The following is a 13,482-nucleotide window of genomic DNA, read 5'->3' as shown; positions in this document are numbered from 1 at the left end:
TCTTAACCACTGGACCACCAGGGAAGTCCCTCTCAGTTCATGATTTTAGTGCTTTTCTAAAGGATAGGAAGATGCAAGAATTGGGGTCATAAAAATTCTCCTGTTACATCTAAGGGCCTGTTTTGTGCATTTTTCCAAAGCACAGCATGCCTCATCCTGTTCTTTGTCCTGAATTCCTTTCAGGGTGTAATGTAGGGCTGCGATTATAGTGGCTAATGATTTCATCCTTATAGGACTGGATGATAAGTGACATTGTTTGTTGTGCAGACCACACATGAGTAGCAGCCGGTCTGTCCCCATGTCAGGTTGTTTCTTTCCTTCAGATGTTTCTCAGACACATCCATCCTCCTCTGGACCTTCATCACTTCCTGCCTTGGCTGAGGGTCTTTTTCCTCCAGAACAGGCTCTGGTAGCATCCTGGCCAACACTTTCCAGCCTTTCTCACAGGTGCAACTTCACATTTGCTTGTGAGATCGTTTTTGATTTGTAGGACTACCAATCTCATGTCACTTGGATTTTCCTGTGCAGGAAACATAACTTTTTTTTTTTCTTACGACAAGTTAATTTCTCTTCAACTCTCTTTTCCATCTGAGTGGTAGGAACACTCTTAGACCGTTCAGGGTTCTTCCCACCCTTGTTTTACAGGTTGTACACACCTTTTGGAAAATTAACATAGGGCCAAAGGGTAGAGGGGAAGAATTCCCCTAATCCTCGAAGTTGTTTGAGCTGCATTGTCCTGGTTAATCCTCTGTCCGTTGTCCACACAGGTTGCAACTAAATCTACCTGGGAAATGGAGCTTCTGGGTTATTGACAAGTGTGTACCTTTGCTTCCCAAGGAACAGCAGCCTTGGCCTGGGGGAGCAGGGCATAGAGTTCCAGTCTCAAGAACCCACTGACAGCTACGCATATAGCCCATTCCCCCACCTCTTTCCTTCCCAGCCTTAGGTAATCTTTATCTCCTTTTCGGGGAGAGTGAGATTGGGGGGAGTGGGGAGGAACCTGAGATCACGTTCTCACCTGTAATAGTTACTCCAAAAGCAATTGCCCTGAATCCTTTCTATTCCCTGAGGGGCTCGTTTTGAAACTCAAAAGCCTTGAAATGACTCCCCGTTTCCTCCATCTTCTGTCACAGCCATAAGCTCCCCAGCACGGGGACAACTCTGGTTTTGTTCAGAGTGCTATCCCCAATACCAAGTACAGAGCCTGACTAGCACATAGTGGATACTCAATAGATTTGTCCAACAAATGAATTATTGGGTCTTTCTCTCTCCCCCTCCAACCCATCCAGTTAATGTCTTCCAGAGGAATCTTCTGGAAATGTGGTTATCACTCCATAGCTGATCTGCTGTCCGGCTGTGAACCCAATCAAGTCTAACCACCTCTGGTTCAAGGTCCCCTCTAAACGGATCCATTTTATTTCCTACCACATCCAAGCACTTAAGATGCCCGGCCTTTCACGCAGCCTGTCATTCAGCCAACGATAGTTACGACGTTCCTGCTCTATGTCGGGCACCGTGTTAGACTCTGAGAAACAACAGTGACCGGAACAGTCATGGTTTCTGCCATCACGGACTTTACGGTCTAGCGGAGAACCCAGACAGCAGACAGATACTTGTACATAATTAAATAATTAAATGATTATAGTTATCCAGAGTGGCTCAGGGGAGAATTACAGGGTGCCGTGACTAAAATTCAGTCAGGGGTCAAGAAAGAGGCTCCAGAGGAAGTACCATTTAAGGTGTGATTGAGTTTACTTTGGAGCGGATGGGAGGGGAGGGAAAGAAGAGAGGGGGTTGAGGAAAGTGTTCTGGGCAAATATAACTGGAACCAGCCAGAGTGGGTAAGTCTAAGGACTTAAAAGGCCAGTGTGGATGTGCAGAAGGTGAGGACTTGCCCAAAATCACACAGCAAATTGGCAGTAGAGGCAAGACCAGAACAGTTTCTTGGCCAGTGTTAGTTTCTCTACCCATCTGCATCTGCGCCTTCTTCACTGGGTCTTTTTTTTTTTAATTTATTTTTATTTTATTTATTTTATTTTTGGCTGCATTGGGTCTTTGTTGCTGCACACAGGCTTTCTCTAGTTGCGGCGAGCGGGGGCTACTCTTACGTTGTGGTGCACGGGCTTCTCACTGCGGTGGCTTCTCTTGTTGCGGCGCACGGGCTCTAAGCGCGCGGGCTTCACTAGTTGTGGCACGTGGGCTTCAGTAGTTGTGGCTCGCGGGCTCTTGAGCGCAGGCTCAGTAGTTGTAGCGCACGGGCTTAGGTGCTCCGTGGCATCTGGGATCTTCCCGGACCAGGGCTCGAACCCGTGTCCCCTGTATTGGCAGGCGGATTCTTTTTTTTTTTTTTTTAAAGGAATTAATTAATTAATTTATTTTTGGCTGCGTTGGGTCTTTCTTGCTGTGTGCGGGCTTTCTCTCTAGTTGCGGCGAGCAGGGGCTACTCTTCGTTGTGGTGTGCGGGCTTCTCACTGCGGTGGCTTTCCCTTGCTGCGGAGCACGGGCCAGAGCGCGCGGGCCTCAGTAGATGTGGCGCACGGGCTTAGTTGCTCCGAGGCATGTGGGATCCTCCCAGACCAGGGCCTGAACCCGTGTCCCCTGCGTTGGCAGGCGGATTCTTAACCACTTCGCCACCAGGGAAGCCCTTCACTGGGTGTTTCAAAGCGTATTCCAAGAAACACTTGCCCGAGAATCACGTGGGTCACACACTGACAACGCAGACTCTCTAAAGCAGACCCCAGGAAGATGCATTTTAAGAAGTTCGTTAAGAAATTCTCACATACACCAAAGTTTGCAAGACTACGGTCTCACGGTCCCCGCCAGCTCCAGTTTCAAAAGGGTGTAGCTGAATTGATTGGCTTTAAAGTCCCACTGCATCATGGGAAATGTAGTTTCGGATCTCCTTTCCTAGCCGCTGGGAGCGCTTTACGGAACGAGCCGAGAGGGCCCGGAAATAGCCGAATATTTCCTGGCGCGCCCTTTCCTGCCCGATTGCATTCTGGGAAAGGGCAGTTTCCGTTAAGTGCCAGAGGCTGGGGCGCGCGACTGGTCGCGGTTCCACGTGAAGCCCTACGCGAGCGTCGCTCGGCGGGACTGCTCCCCGCTCGCAGCGGAGCGTCCCGGAAGCAGCGGGGAACCGGAAGTGGCCCGCGGAGGTTCGTGAAGCTGATCCCGGAGCCTGGTGTGAGGAACCTTGGAACGCAGCGACGGCGCCATGTCCCTGATCTGCTCTAGTGAGTATCGGCTGCGGCTGATCGCGGGTCGCAGGAGGCCGGAGAGCCGAGCGGGAGGATATGCGGGCCGCTGCGAGGCCGGGGTTGGGGCGAGGTGAAAACGGGGCCCCCGGGAGGCAGGGCGGCGGCCTGTCAGCCCGGGGGTCCTCCTCCTTAAGCGTGGGATGCATTTGCGCTGCGCTTCACAGTTTACATAACGCCTCAAGCGTATTGTCGCAGGCAGCACTGAGGCCACCCACCTCGTTTGCGCAGTGGAACTGAGGCCTGGATAGAGGGGAGCAGGTGCAGGGGAAACAGGAAACCCTAGGGCTTGTGCAGGATCCGCCTCCGCTGGCGCAGGGATGCGGGCCTCAGTTTCCCCATCTGCAAAGTGAAGGCCTTGGCACTGGATGTTGTCTGAGGCGCCTCGCTTGGGTAGGCAGAACTTCTGCAATTTGCAGAAGTCACACAGTGGGTTAGAGGCAGTGACAGGGCTGGAAGCCAGGTCTCTGGCTCCCAGCCTGACTCCGTAGGACTAATGAAAACAGCGCACATTTATAAAGCCTCTGTTGGTTTACAGCGCGCTTGCAAGACTGTGATCTCGTTATATCCTCGTAAGAATTCTCCAAAGCGGTAATAAACATCCGGTTTTACAGATAAGGATGTAAGGCTCAAGGAGAATATGGCTTTTGTAAAACAGTACAGCTAGTAAGTGGCAGAGCTGCATGATGGAGCCAGGTTTCCTGACCCTGAATCCATGCTCTTTTCAAATGCCTTGTCCTGTCTTTTCTTTAGGTGTTTTATTGAGGCGTGCAGATGTCTTGCATTCTCATTGTTCACCCGGGTGTTAGTTTCTCATCTTTTTCTCTCTTGGCTTCCTAACTCTCAAGCCCTTTACTCTTCTCAGAACCTCTCCATACATCCAATACAAAGGGAAGAAGGAGCGAAAGGCAACGTGACTAGAGAAAGGAACCTTACACCTTAAAGAAATGACGGTGTGCAAAGTATTTTCACATTCACTGTTTGAATCTTGAGAAAGCTCTTTTCTGTTTTTCCCAGCTCCATCCTTCCTCTCATTTGCTCATCGGTTAGATGTTTACTGAGTGCCCGCTGGGCATCTGCATTGTTCTGGAAGGCAGAGACCAGCTATAATCCGTATCCTCAAGGGGTGTAAGTGATACCTCTGTTGGGGGCTCTTGTGAGGATGAGTTAATCAGTGGAGAATGTTTACGGTCGCCCTTGGCATCTAGTAAACACCACGTAAATGCTTTTTGTTGTCATAGCACTTGGCACATCGCTTTGTAATTTCTTTGTTTGAGAATCCATCTAGGCTCTAGTTTGAGATTTGAATGGCTTCGTGTGTATCTCCCTGTCCTGCGGTATAATGGGTGCCTAAGCATCTTTGTTCAAAAATGAGATGGGCGGGGATTATTGACTGCCCTCTAGGTGCCTGGCATTTAGCAGTCCTTTAGTAATTATTTATTGACTATCTGACTGCCAGGAGACTGATGGCGAAGCTAGTTACGTGGCTGGAAAATGTTCTGGGTACAGTCCGAAACTGGCTTGGTGTCACGCCTTGATTCCTGTTAGCTGAGTTTAGGGACGCGTGGTCTTGTGGAGGCCGGCAGTAGGTGAAGCATCCCTGTGGCCCTTTCACCAACCCCAGGCTCACTGCCTGCCTTTTCTCCGCAGTCTCCAATGAAGTGCCAGAGCACCCTTGTGTGTCCCCTGTCTCTAATCATGTCTACGAGCGGCGGCTCATCGAGAAGTACATCGCAGAGAATGGCACAGATCCCATCAACAACCAGCCTCTGTCCGAGGAGCAGCTTATTGATATCAAAGGTGCATGCTGGCTGGCCTCAGTCCAGGGCCCTCCTAGCCCAGAGCCTGGGAGGGTGGGAGGGGGTGCCCGTGCACTTGGGGAGGGGATGGCGGTCTGTTAGTGCAGGCTGAAGGGGAAAGGGTGGGGGAGGGATAGAGTGCCCTGGGTTATGGGTTTTCACACCCACTTGCCCTCTTTTGGCAGTTGCTCACCCAATCCGGCCCAAGCCTCCCTCAGCCACCAGCATCCCAGCCATTCTGAAAGCCTTGCAGGACGAATGGGTAAGTCCCCAGAAGAGAACTGGTATCTTACGCACTTGAAAAGCAGGGATCACTGCACTAGGATGTGGGGGAGGGAGGGAGGGAGGGATGGAGCATTATTTTCTCTTTTGAGGGGAGGGTGAGAGCAGAAGAGGAGCCTGCTTCTTGACCTCACACAGATCTGGGCTCCACGCTTTGTTCCATTGCCCGCTCGCCGTGTCCCTGGGCAAGTTGCTCGTATCCAAGTCCTGATTTTCCTGACCGTATGATATGGATTAGTCCCTGTCTCTCAGGGTTTTGGGAGAATTAGAATAAGATTAGAGTATAAACTTCATGATGTCAGGGGCTTATTTTACTCATCGATAGAACCCCAGCACTGAGAGCAGCGCCAGGTACATAGTAGGTGCTCTAAAACGTGAATGAACCACTACATCTTGAGGATTGTCTGGCGTAGTGCCTGACACAATGAGGGCAATCAATAAATAGCAGCTGTAGCATTTTTATTCCCTTTTGACAAGGTGATGGCATGGCATCTGAGATGTGCCGGTAAATTAGAGAAGATGGAGATGGGAAAGAGTTGGCTCCCACTCCTGTCTGTGTGCCCAGGGGTTGGCGTGTGTAGGAGCTCCGGAGCATCTCCCAAAGCGTTCCGGGTCACTCAGATCTTGCTTGGGTCGCCAGTACTGGTCTAGTCTTCTTATCAAGGGCTGACTCTTCTGCTGGGTGCTCCCCGCGCCTCCCCGCCCCCTCACAGTGGCGTCTCCCTTTCCCAGGACGCAGTCATGCTCCACAGCTTCACCCTGCGCCAGCAGCTGCAGACCACCCGCCAAGAGCTGTCCCACGCTCTGTACCAGCACGATGCCGCCTGCCGTGTCATCGCCCGTCTCACCAAGGAAGTCACTGCTGCCCGAGAAGGTAGAGCCTCTCGCCTGCCATGCCCCACTCTGGGCTGGACCTGTTTTATAATAGCCCATTGCTGACACTGTCTTCTCTCGCAGCTCTGGCTACCCTGAAACCGCAGGCTGGTCTCATCGTGCCCCAGGCTGTGCCGAGCTCCCAGCCGAGTGTTGTGGTGAGTGTCCCCCCAGCCCCGCCAGCAGCCCGCGTGCGTGCGCGCGGTGGCTCGCACAGCCCTCCTCTGCAAGGGTCTCTGGCATGTCTGTGCTTCTCTCACCTTCACCTTTCTGCTCTTCAGGGTGCAGGCGAGCCGATGGATTTGGGCGAGCTGGTGGGAATGACCCCTGAGATTATTCAGAAGGTATGTCGTGCTCTCACTTGGTGGGAAGGCTGATGGGTCCTCCCTTTTCACTATCTGTCTGGAGTCCAATATGAGTAAAAATCCCATCCATTTGGGGATGAAGTGCAGTGGCACGGAGCACAGACTCCGACCAGGCTGCCTGGCTTCGTGTTTTGATGTCACCAGTTATAAGCTTTATGACCTTGGGCTGACCTCACCAGTCCTGTGTCTAATTTGCCGTCTGAAGTGAGGATAATGGTACCTGCTTTATAGACTTGTGGGAATTTTAAAGATTTTGATTACTGTTAAGTACCATTCGTTGCTCCTATTAGGGTTCTTTGCAGATACTAAAACATTTTGTTACGTGTCTTCATTTTTTTTCTTTTGAGGGAGACAGGACAGGAGTGGTCACTTCCATCTTACAAATGAAGGATCTGTAAAGAATGTGAGGTTCAGATTCAAAGGCACAGCTCACAAGAGGCAGAGCTGGCCCCTGAGTCCAAGTCCAGTGCTCTGTTATACTTAGGGGATCCTCCTTAGTACGAGTTGATAGGGGGTGTCTTTTCCAAGCCGTTCCGGTTGTCAGCGTGCACCTCAGCTCTCATCTTAGTGGCGCAGACGTGGTCTGGCAACCGTGCCATTTATTGCCTCTGTGGCCTTGGGCAAGTGACTTCACTTCTCTGAGGCTCAATTTCCTACTCTGTGAAATAGGGTTATCAACACCCACTTCATAAGGTTGGAATGAAAGTAAAAAGAGGTAATGCACTGAAGCCTTTAGCACAGAGCTTGGCAGATGATGAGTTCTTGGCGGTGCTTGTGAAAGCGTAGATGTGACCAGCATTCACCGGGTTGTTTTCCTGGCAAAATAATTTTCTCACGTTGAGCCTATTCGCCTCTCTCTTCCCCAGCTTCAAGACAAGGCCACTGTGCTAACCACAGAGCGGAAGAAGGTGAGTCCTCCCAGGGTCAGGGTCAGGAGCTGGCCTGGAGGACGTGGCTGGCCCCTTAGGAGGAGAGGGGATGGCCGAGACCTGCACTCACTGCCACTTTTCTTGGGGGGCTTTTTCTTTCTGTCAGAGAGGAAAGACTGTGCCTGAGGAGCTGGTGAAGCCGGAAGAGCTCAGCAAATACCGGCAGGTGGCATCCCACGTGGTGAGTGGTGGAGTCCTGCAGACCTGGAGACACGGCCCTCCTAGGCTGTTCCTGGGGTGGGGCGGGTCCGCGTGGAGTGTTGCCAGGGCCTCTGGCCCCGCCCCGTTTCTAGTCTTGGCTGCTGAGCTGTCAGGCTTCTCTTCCTGCCTGGCTCTGGCTTTCCCAATAGCCAATGAGGGACTTACTGCATCCAGGCGGAAGTCCAGGTGCAGTGGGTGAGGAGCAGAAGTCACTTGTGTTCTCCGGGGCCGGGGCCGGCGCGTTGGGTGGCTTTGTGGCCTGCCTTGATTCGGCCGGGGCTGGGTTTGACGCGGCTCTCTCTGCACAGGGGCTGCACAGTGCTAGCATTCCCGGGATCCTTGCCCTGGACCTCTGCCCCTCCGACACCAACAAGATCCTCACTGGTGAGAGCGGGCCTGGGGACAAAAGTACCTTCTTCAGCAGAGGGACTTGGGTGGGCCTGACCCATTTTTGGATCTCATTTTGGTCCTCTTCAGGTGGGGCAGATAAAAATGTCGTCGTCTTCGACAAGAGTTCTGAGCAAATCCTGGCCACTCTCAAAGGCCATACCAAGAAAGTCACCAGCGTGGTCTTTCACCCTTCCCAGGTAAGGGCTCTCCCAGCACCCTCAGCCCTCATTCTTGAGCCCTGTTTCAGTGGTTTAGGGTCCCAGGACCAGACCCCCACCCCGTTGCCTTCTTGGTGAAGTGACACGGACCTGAGAAAGAGTGCTGCTGACTCTCTAGCTCTGGCAGTTAGGGGCCGGGTTTGGGGTCATGGGGTTGCCCCCTACTCTGTGTCAGAGCTTCTGAAGCGTGGCCTTCAAACCGGGGGAGAAAGGAATTGTGTAGTTTGAAAAGCATATTCGTTGAAATGTTTTATGTTAGGAAAAGGAAAAAAACCCTACAGCGTTTATAATACAAACTGTAGTAAACAAAGCTCAACACAATCTTGCCTCATGTATCTGAGGAGGACAGATGGGTCTGCGTTCCTGCGGTCCTCCAGGCTGAGGGTGAAAACTTGACGTTGACCGCTCTAAGGGGTGTGGGTTAAAACAGATGGAGAGCGGCTGGTTTAGAGGGTAAGCAGCTCGTTTGACCAGATTAATGACATTATGGGATTTGAGTTTTTACGTCCAGGACAGTTTGGGACTGTAGGACAAGTGGCTGGATCAGCTCTTCCCAGAGTCTTTTCTCTGTACCTTTAAGGAAATTAGAAATAGGAAAATAACATGGTGAATTTTTCATTAAAACTAGATATATTCAAATTGAAGCACTGTTTTCCTGCTTACTGCATGTTAATGTTGTTTCTCTTATGCAAGTCCATCGATGGAAGATGGTAGTGGGTTTTACCTTATAGTTTTTAATGTCCTAACTAACCAAAATAATTGGTTGGTGACACCACATAGGTTTTTCTGAGAATTAACTTGCCCCCAAAAATCCTTAAGTGTGGGATGCACTGGAACATGCCCTTGCAGCCCCTTCCGGGCCTGGTACTGTTCAGACCTGTGCCACCCCAGACAGTAGCTATTAGCTACATGTAGCTATTTAAGTAAACTGAAATTTAAAATTCAGTTTTTCAGTTGTACTAGCCACATTTCTCTCTGGTCCTGGAAAAGGGTTGTGGGAAATTTCCCTCTGGTGCAGTTATCCTTTTTACCACTAGATGGCGGGGCCTCCCGCCGTGGGCCAAAGGCTGTTTAATTTCCCATTCTAGTAGCATTTACCCTTGGGCCCTCTTAGGCATCGTTGGGCCGATGGGCGATTCCAGGCCGGGCAGGGCTGTGGCTGTCCCCAGCCCTCTTTTGTAAGATGGTTGTGGTCCATCGGTTCTCTGTCTCTGATCATCGGTCTCCTCGCGTTTCTTTCAGGAGCTGGTGTTTTCCGCCTCCCCAGATGCCACTATCAGGATTTGGTCTGTTCCGAGCGCCTCTTGTGTACAGGTTGTTCGGGCCCACGAGAGTGCTGTGACAGGCCTCAGCCTCCACGCCACTGGTGACTATCTCCTGAGCTCCTCTGATGACCAGGTGTGGTCCCAGCCAGGGCCCCAAAGAGGCTCCTGGTCCCCAGACTCCTATATCCTGGGAGGAGGGAACATCTTACCAACCCCAGCCGGTTCCTCAGAACCCCAGGGAGAATGTTGCCTCTACCAAGGGGGGCTGGCCTTGCCAGGGTCTGCAGGACTAGAGTCTCTGCCTTCCTGAGGGGCCACCAGAACCTGGGGACCCACTGTCTTACTGGCTCCGTTGTCTCTGTGTTTTCAGTACTGGGCCTTCTCTGACATCCAGACGGGACGTGTGCTCACCAAGGTGACCGATGAAACCTCTGGCTGCTGTAAGTTGCCTCGGAAGCGCTGGGCTCTTCATTTGCTACGTTTTGTGTATTGTAATGTTTTATTTAGTCATTTGCTCATTTGCTTTAAAAACACACTTAACCACCAGTAGCTGCTGAATGCTGGGCGTGGTGCCAGCCCGGTGAGCAGCGGCAAGAGTGAGGAGCCTGCCTTTGCTGCACTGGGTCCCCTGGTGGGCTCTGACGCACCTCCGTCTCCCCTCCCCGCAGCCCTCACCTGTGCGCAGTTCCACCCTGACGGACTCATTTTCGGGACAGGAACCATGGACTCTCAGATCAAGATCTGGGACTTGAAGGTAGGACGTGGTGACCTCCATCTGCGGCCCAGGGCTGGAGCTCTTGCAACCGTTCAGTGTGATGAAGTGCTTATGGCACCTGGCCCCAGGGCTGTCCCAAGAGTGGACAGTGGCTCTGTGTGTGTGTGTGTGTGTGTGTGTGTGAGAGAGAGAGAGAGAGAGAGAGAGAGAGAGAGAGAGAGAGAGAGAGAGAGAGAGAGAGACAGTAGGTGTGGTCTGGGGGCCCCAGGCTGGGCATCCACCCCTGCTGTTCCTGCTGGTGTCCCCCCTGAAGGATGGAAGAGGACATCGCAGAAGTAGGACTTTGATGAGCTCCATTTTCTCCCCCTGACCAGTGGGTGACATTTTACTCCCTGCCCCCCAACTGTAGGAGCGCACCAACGTGGCCAACTTCCCCGGCCACTCGGGCCCCATCACCAGCATCGCCTTCTCCGAGAACGGCTACTACCTGGCTACGGCGGCTGATGACTCCTCTGTCAAGCTCTGGGATCTGCGCAAACTTAAGAACTTTAAGACGTTGCAGCTGGATAACAACTTCGAGGTGCGCCCCTCCCTCCCCCCAGCTCTCTTGGTCGCCTCTCCTCCTCACTTGTCGGTCATTCACTGAGTTACTCTAAACTGCCTCTGTTTATCCCCAATTGCGCATAGTTTCTGCTCCCCTCATGTGACCTCTCTCCTGATTCCGGCAGGTAAAGTCACTGATCTTTGACCAGAGCGGTACTTACCTGGCCCTTGGGGGCACGGATGTCCAGATCTACATCTGCAAACAGTGGACGGAGATTCTTCACTTTACAGGTAGAGGCTGGCCCTGGGATCCTGAGGTCTCTGGGTGCCCTGGCCCAGAGGAAAGTGGGAAAATCCCACTGTGTTAGGAATTTCTAGGGCTAGGCTTGCATTTGCCAAGGCCGCTTTTAATCACTATCTGAGGCAGTAGAGTTTAATGGCTAAGACAGTGAACTCAGAGAGTCAGACTGCTTGGCTTTAAATGCTGGCTCTACCCCTTGAATCTGTGTGACATTGGGCAAGTTACTTAACCTCTCTGGAGAATGATAATAGCACAGTTGATCCTTCACAGATTCACCCAACTGTGGGTCGAAAATAGAGCAAAACTCGAATTGGCCACACACTGGCAACTGTTAACATAGCATTTACTTTATATTTACAACTATTTACATAGAATTTATGTTGTGATAGGAATTATAAATTATTTAGACATGATTTAAAGTATGTAGGAGAATGTGTGTAGGGTATATGCAAGTACTATACCATTTTATATAAAAGGCTTGAGCGTCTGTGGATTTTGGTGTCTGTAGGAGTTCCTGGAACCAGCACCCCTCAGATGCCAAGGGAGGAGGACTATACATACCCAGTGGGGTTGTTGTGAGGTTTCGCCGAGTTGATATGTACATACGTGTATTTAGATGAGTTTATGTAAATATGTAAACATATACAAATGTACATAATGTGTAAATATGTAAATACAGAATAGCAACACACATAAATATATGTGTTTAGAACAGTGTCTGGCACATAGGAAGGGTTTGCTACTGTCATTCATTGCTGTGTCTTAGTCCACGGTGGGATAGAGCAGTAAATAAGGCAGAGCCAGTGTTTGCGCTAACGGGAGTTCTGGTCGGGTTGGGAAGGCAGGTGCAGAGTGACTTCGCCAGCAGTTACTTAAGTGTGGCGATAAGTACCCGAGAAGACAGCGTGAAACGCGCTGGGGCGGCGCACAACTGGGTTGGCAGCGTCATAGTCGTGTGGCCTCGGGTATGTGACTGGCCCTTCTGGAACTGTAGTCCTCATCTTAAAATGGGCCTTTTGACACTGCAGATTGTGCCAGCTGGTGCTGTGGAGGTGCCTGCATGGTGACAGGGTGCCTCTTGCACCCTCGGGAACTGAATGAATGGCAGCTGCTGTTGTCTTTGTTGATGAAGTTCTTGGCCTCGTTAGCAGGTTGGGGGCAGGGCACAAGCACCTTCTCCCACCCCAGATTCTACTCGGTGTGTGTGTCCCAGAGGTGGCCAGGCCTGACTGTGTGATATGGCCCACGAGTTTTAACCTTCACTGGGCCCTGGTGCTTTGATTTGGGGCAGAGTGAGGTGGAGTGAAGGGCTGGAAGCACAGGGTGGCTTTGTAGTGGGGAGCTGGTGGGCCGGCTGTGATCCTAGGAATTTGCACTGATGCCCATGAACTGCCCGAGCCTGGAGAGGAGGGTTGCCCAGCCTCCTCTGCCCCTGCCCCAGCCCCGCCCTGCTCCAGGGGCCGAGTGTCCTGGAGTTAACCCCGTGAGCTAGACCCACCCGATAAGACTATTCCAGGTACACACAGGGAGTCAGAACTAAATACATACCAGCCAGCCTAGCCCCCAGTCCGTCTTCAGGCTCGAACCGGGCCGAGCAGAGCCGAATTGTAGCTGCTCCGAAAGCTTAGGTGGGGGAGACTGGCGTTCCACTCAGCCCAGCCACAAAGACCTGAGTGCCTGCCGTGGGCCAGCACCAAGTGAGGCCCTGGAACTCAGTGCTGTGCAGGTCAGACGAGAGCCCTGGCCTCGGCGGTTGACAGGCCACGGGGAGGTCCCACGGGCAGAGGCCCGCAGGATGAGGAACGCTGACGGCCGAGGACTGGATGGGTTGGGAGCGTATCATCAGGGGTCAGTGCTGAGACCCCGAGGAAGAAAAAAGCCTCCTCACCATTGTCTCTTGTCTCTCCCCACAGAGCATAGCGGCCTGACCACGGGGGTGGCCTTTGGGCACCACGCCAAGTTCATTGCTTCAACAGGCATGGACAGGAGCCTCAAGTTCTACAGCCTGTAGGCCCCGGCCCTCCTGACGGGAGCTGGGCCTCATCTCAGTAGTGGGGTAGCGTTAGGGGTGCGGGGGTGGGCAGGGGAAAAGAGACTACTGGGGGGTGGGGGGTGTATGGGGCGGGACATTCGCATCATTTCCCTCTGGTCCGTGCGGCGGGCTGAGAGCCGCGGTGGCGTGGACCACCCCCATCCGTGCAGCCTCCGGGCCCGCTGGGAGCAGCTGTGGGGCAGAGTCGGGGAGGGGCTGAACCAAGGGAACTGTGAAGGGGCTGGGCCGAGGGCTCAGGCAGGGTTTTGTAAGCAGCGATCTAGTTTTCATTAAAAAAAGAAAACACCAAACACA

General features: G+C 52.4%; 1 protein-coding gene across 1 annotated transcript in view; it reads left to right on the top strand.

Moving 5' to 3' along the window:
• PRPF19 (pre-mRNA processing factor 19) overlaps positions 1 to 13,482 on the top strand; it is a 22,410-nt gene extending 8,928 nt beyond the window's left edge. Inside the window, exons 2-17 of the mRNA XM_059070478.2 lie at positions 2,912 to 3,233; positions 4,905 to 5,054; positions 5,239 to 5,315; positions 6,068 to 6,209; positions 6,293 to 6,366; positions 6,490 to 6,552; positions 7,440 to 7,481; positions 7,609 to 7,683; positions 8,012 to 8,087; positions 8,181 to 8,290; positions 9,554 to 9,709; positions 9,947 to 10,016; positions 10,245 to 10,330; positions 10,701 to 10,871; positions 11,020 to 11,125; positions 13,049 to 13,482. Of these exons, the coding sequence (XP_058926461.1) occupies positions 3,215 to 3,233; positions 4,905 to 5,054; positions 5,239 to 5,315; positions 6,068 to 6,209; positions 6,293 to 6,366; positions 6,490 to 6,552; positions 7,440 to 7,481; positions 7,609 to 7,683; positions 8,012 to 8,087; positions 8,181 to 8,290; positions 9,554 to 9,709; positions 9,947 to 10,016; positions 10,245 to 10,330; positions 10,701 to 10,871; positions 11,020 to 11,125; positions 13,049 to 13,146 (1,515 nt within the window). The 5' untranslated portion in view covers positions 2,912 to 3,214 and the 3' untranslated portion in view covers positions 13,147 to 13,482. The remainder of the gene's footprint in view (positions 1 to 2,911; positions 3,234 to 4,904; positions 5,055 to 5,238; positions 5,316 to 6,067; positions 6,210 to 6,292; positions 6,367 to 6,489; positions 6,553 to 7,439; positions 7,482 to 7,608; positions 7,684 to 8,011; positions 8,088 to 8,180; positions 8,291 to 9,553; positions 9,710 to 9,946; positions 10,017 to 10,244; positions 10,331 to 10,700; positions 10,872 to 11,019; positions 11,126 to 13,048) is intronic.

The sequence above is a fragment of the Kogia breviceps genome, chromosome 7, assembly GCF_026419965.1.
Source record: "Kogia breviceps isolate mKogBre1 chromosome 7, mKogBre1 haplotype 1, whole genome shotgun sequence".
NCBI lineage: Eukaryota > Metazoa > Chordata > Mammalia > Artiodactyla > Physeteridae > Kogia > Kogia breviceps.
Note: the sequence above shows the minus strand (reverse complement) of the source record. Positions and strands in the feature narration are given on the sequence as shown.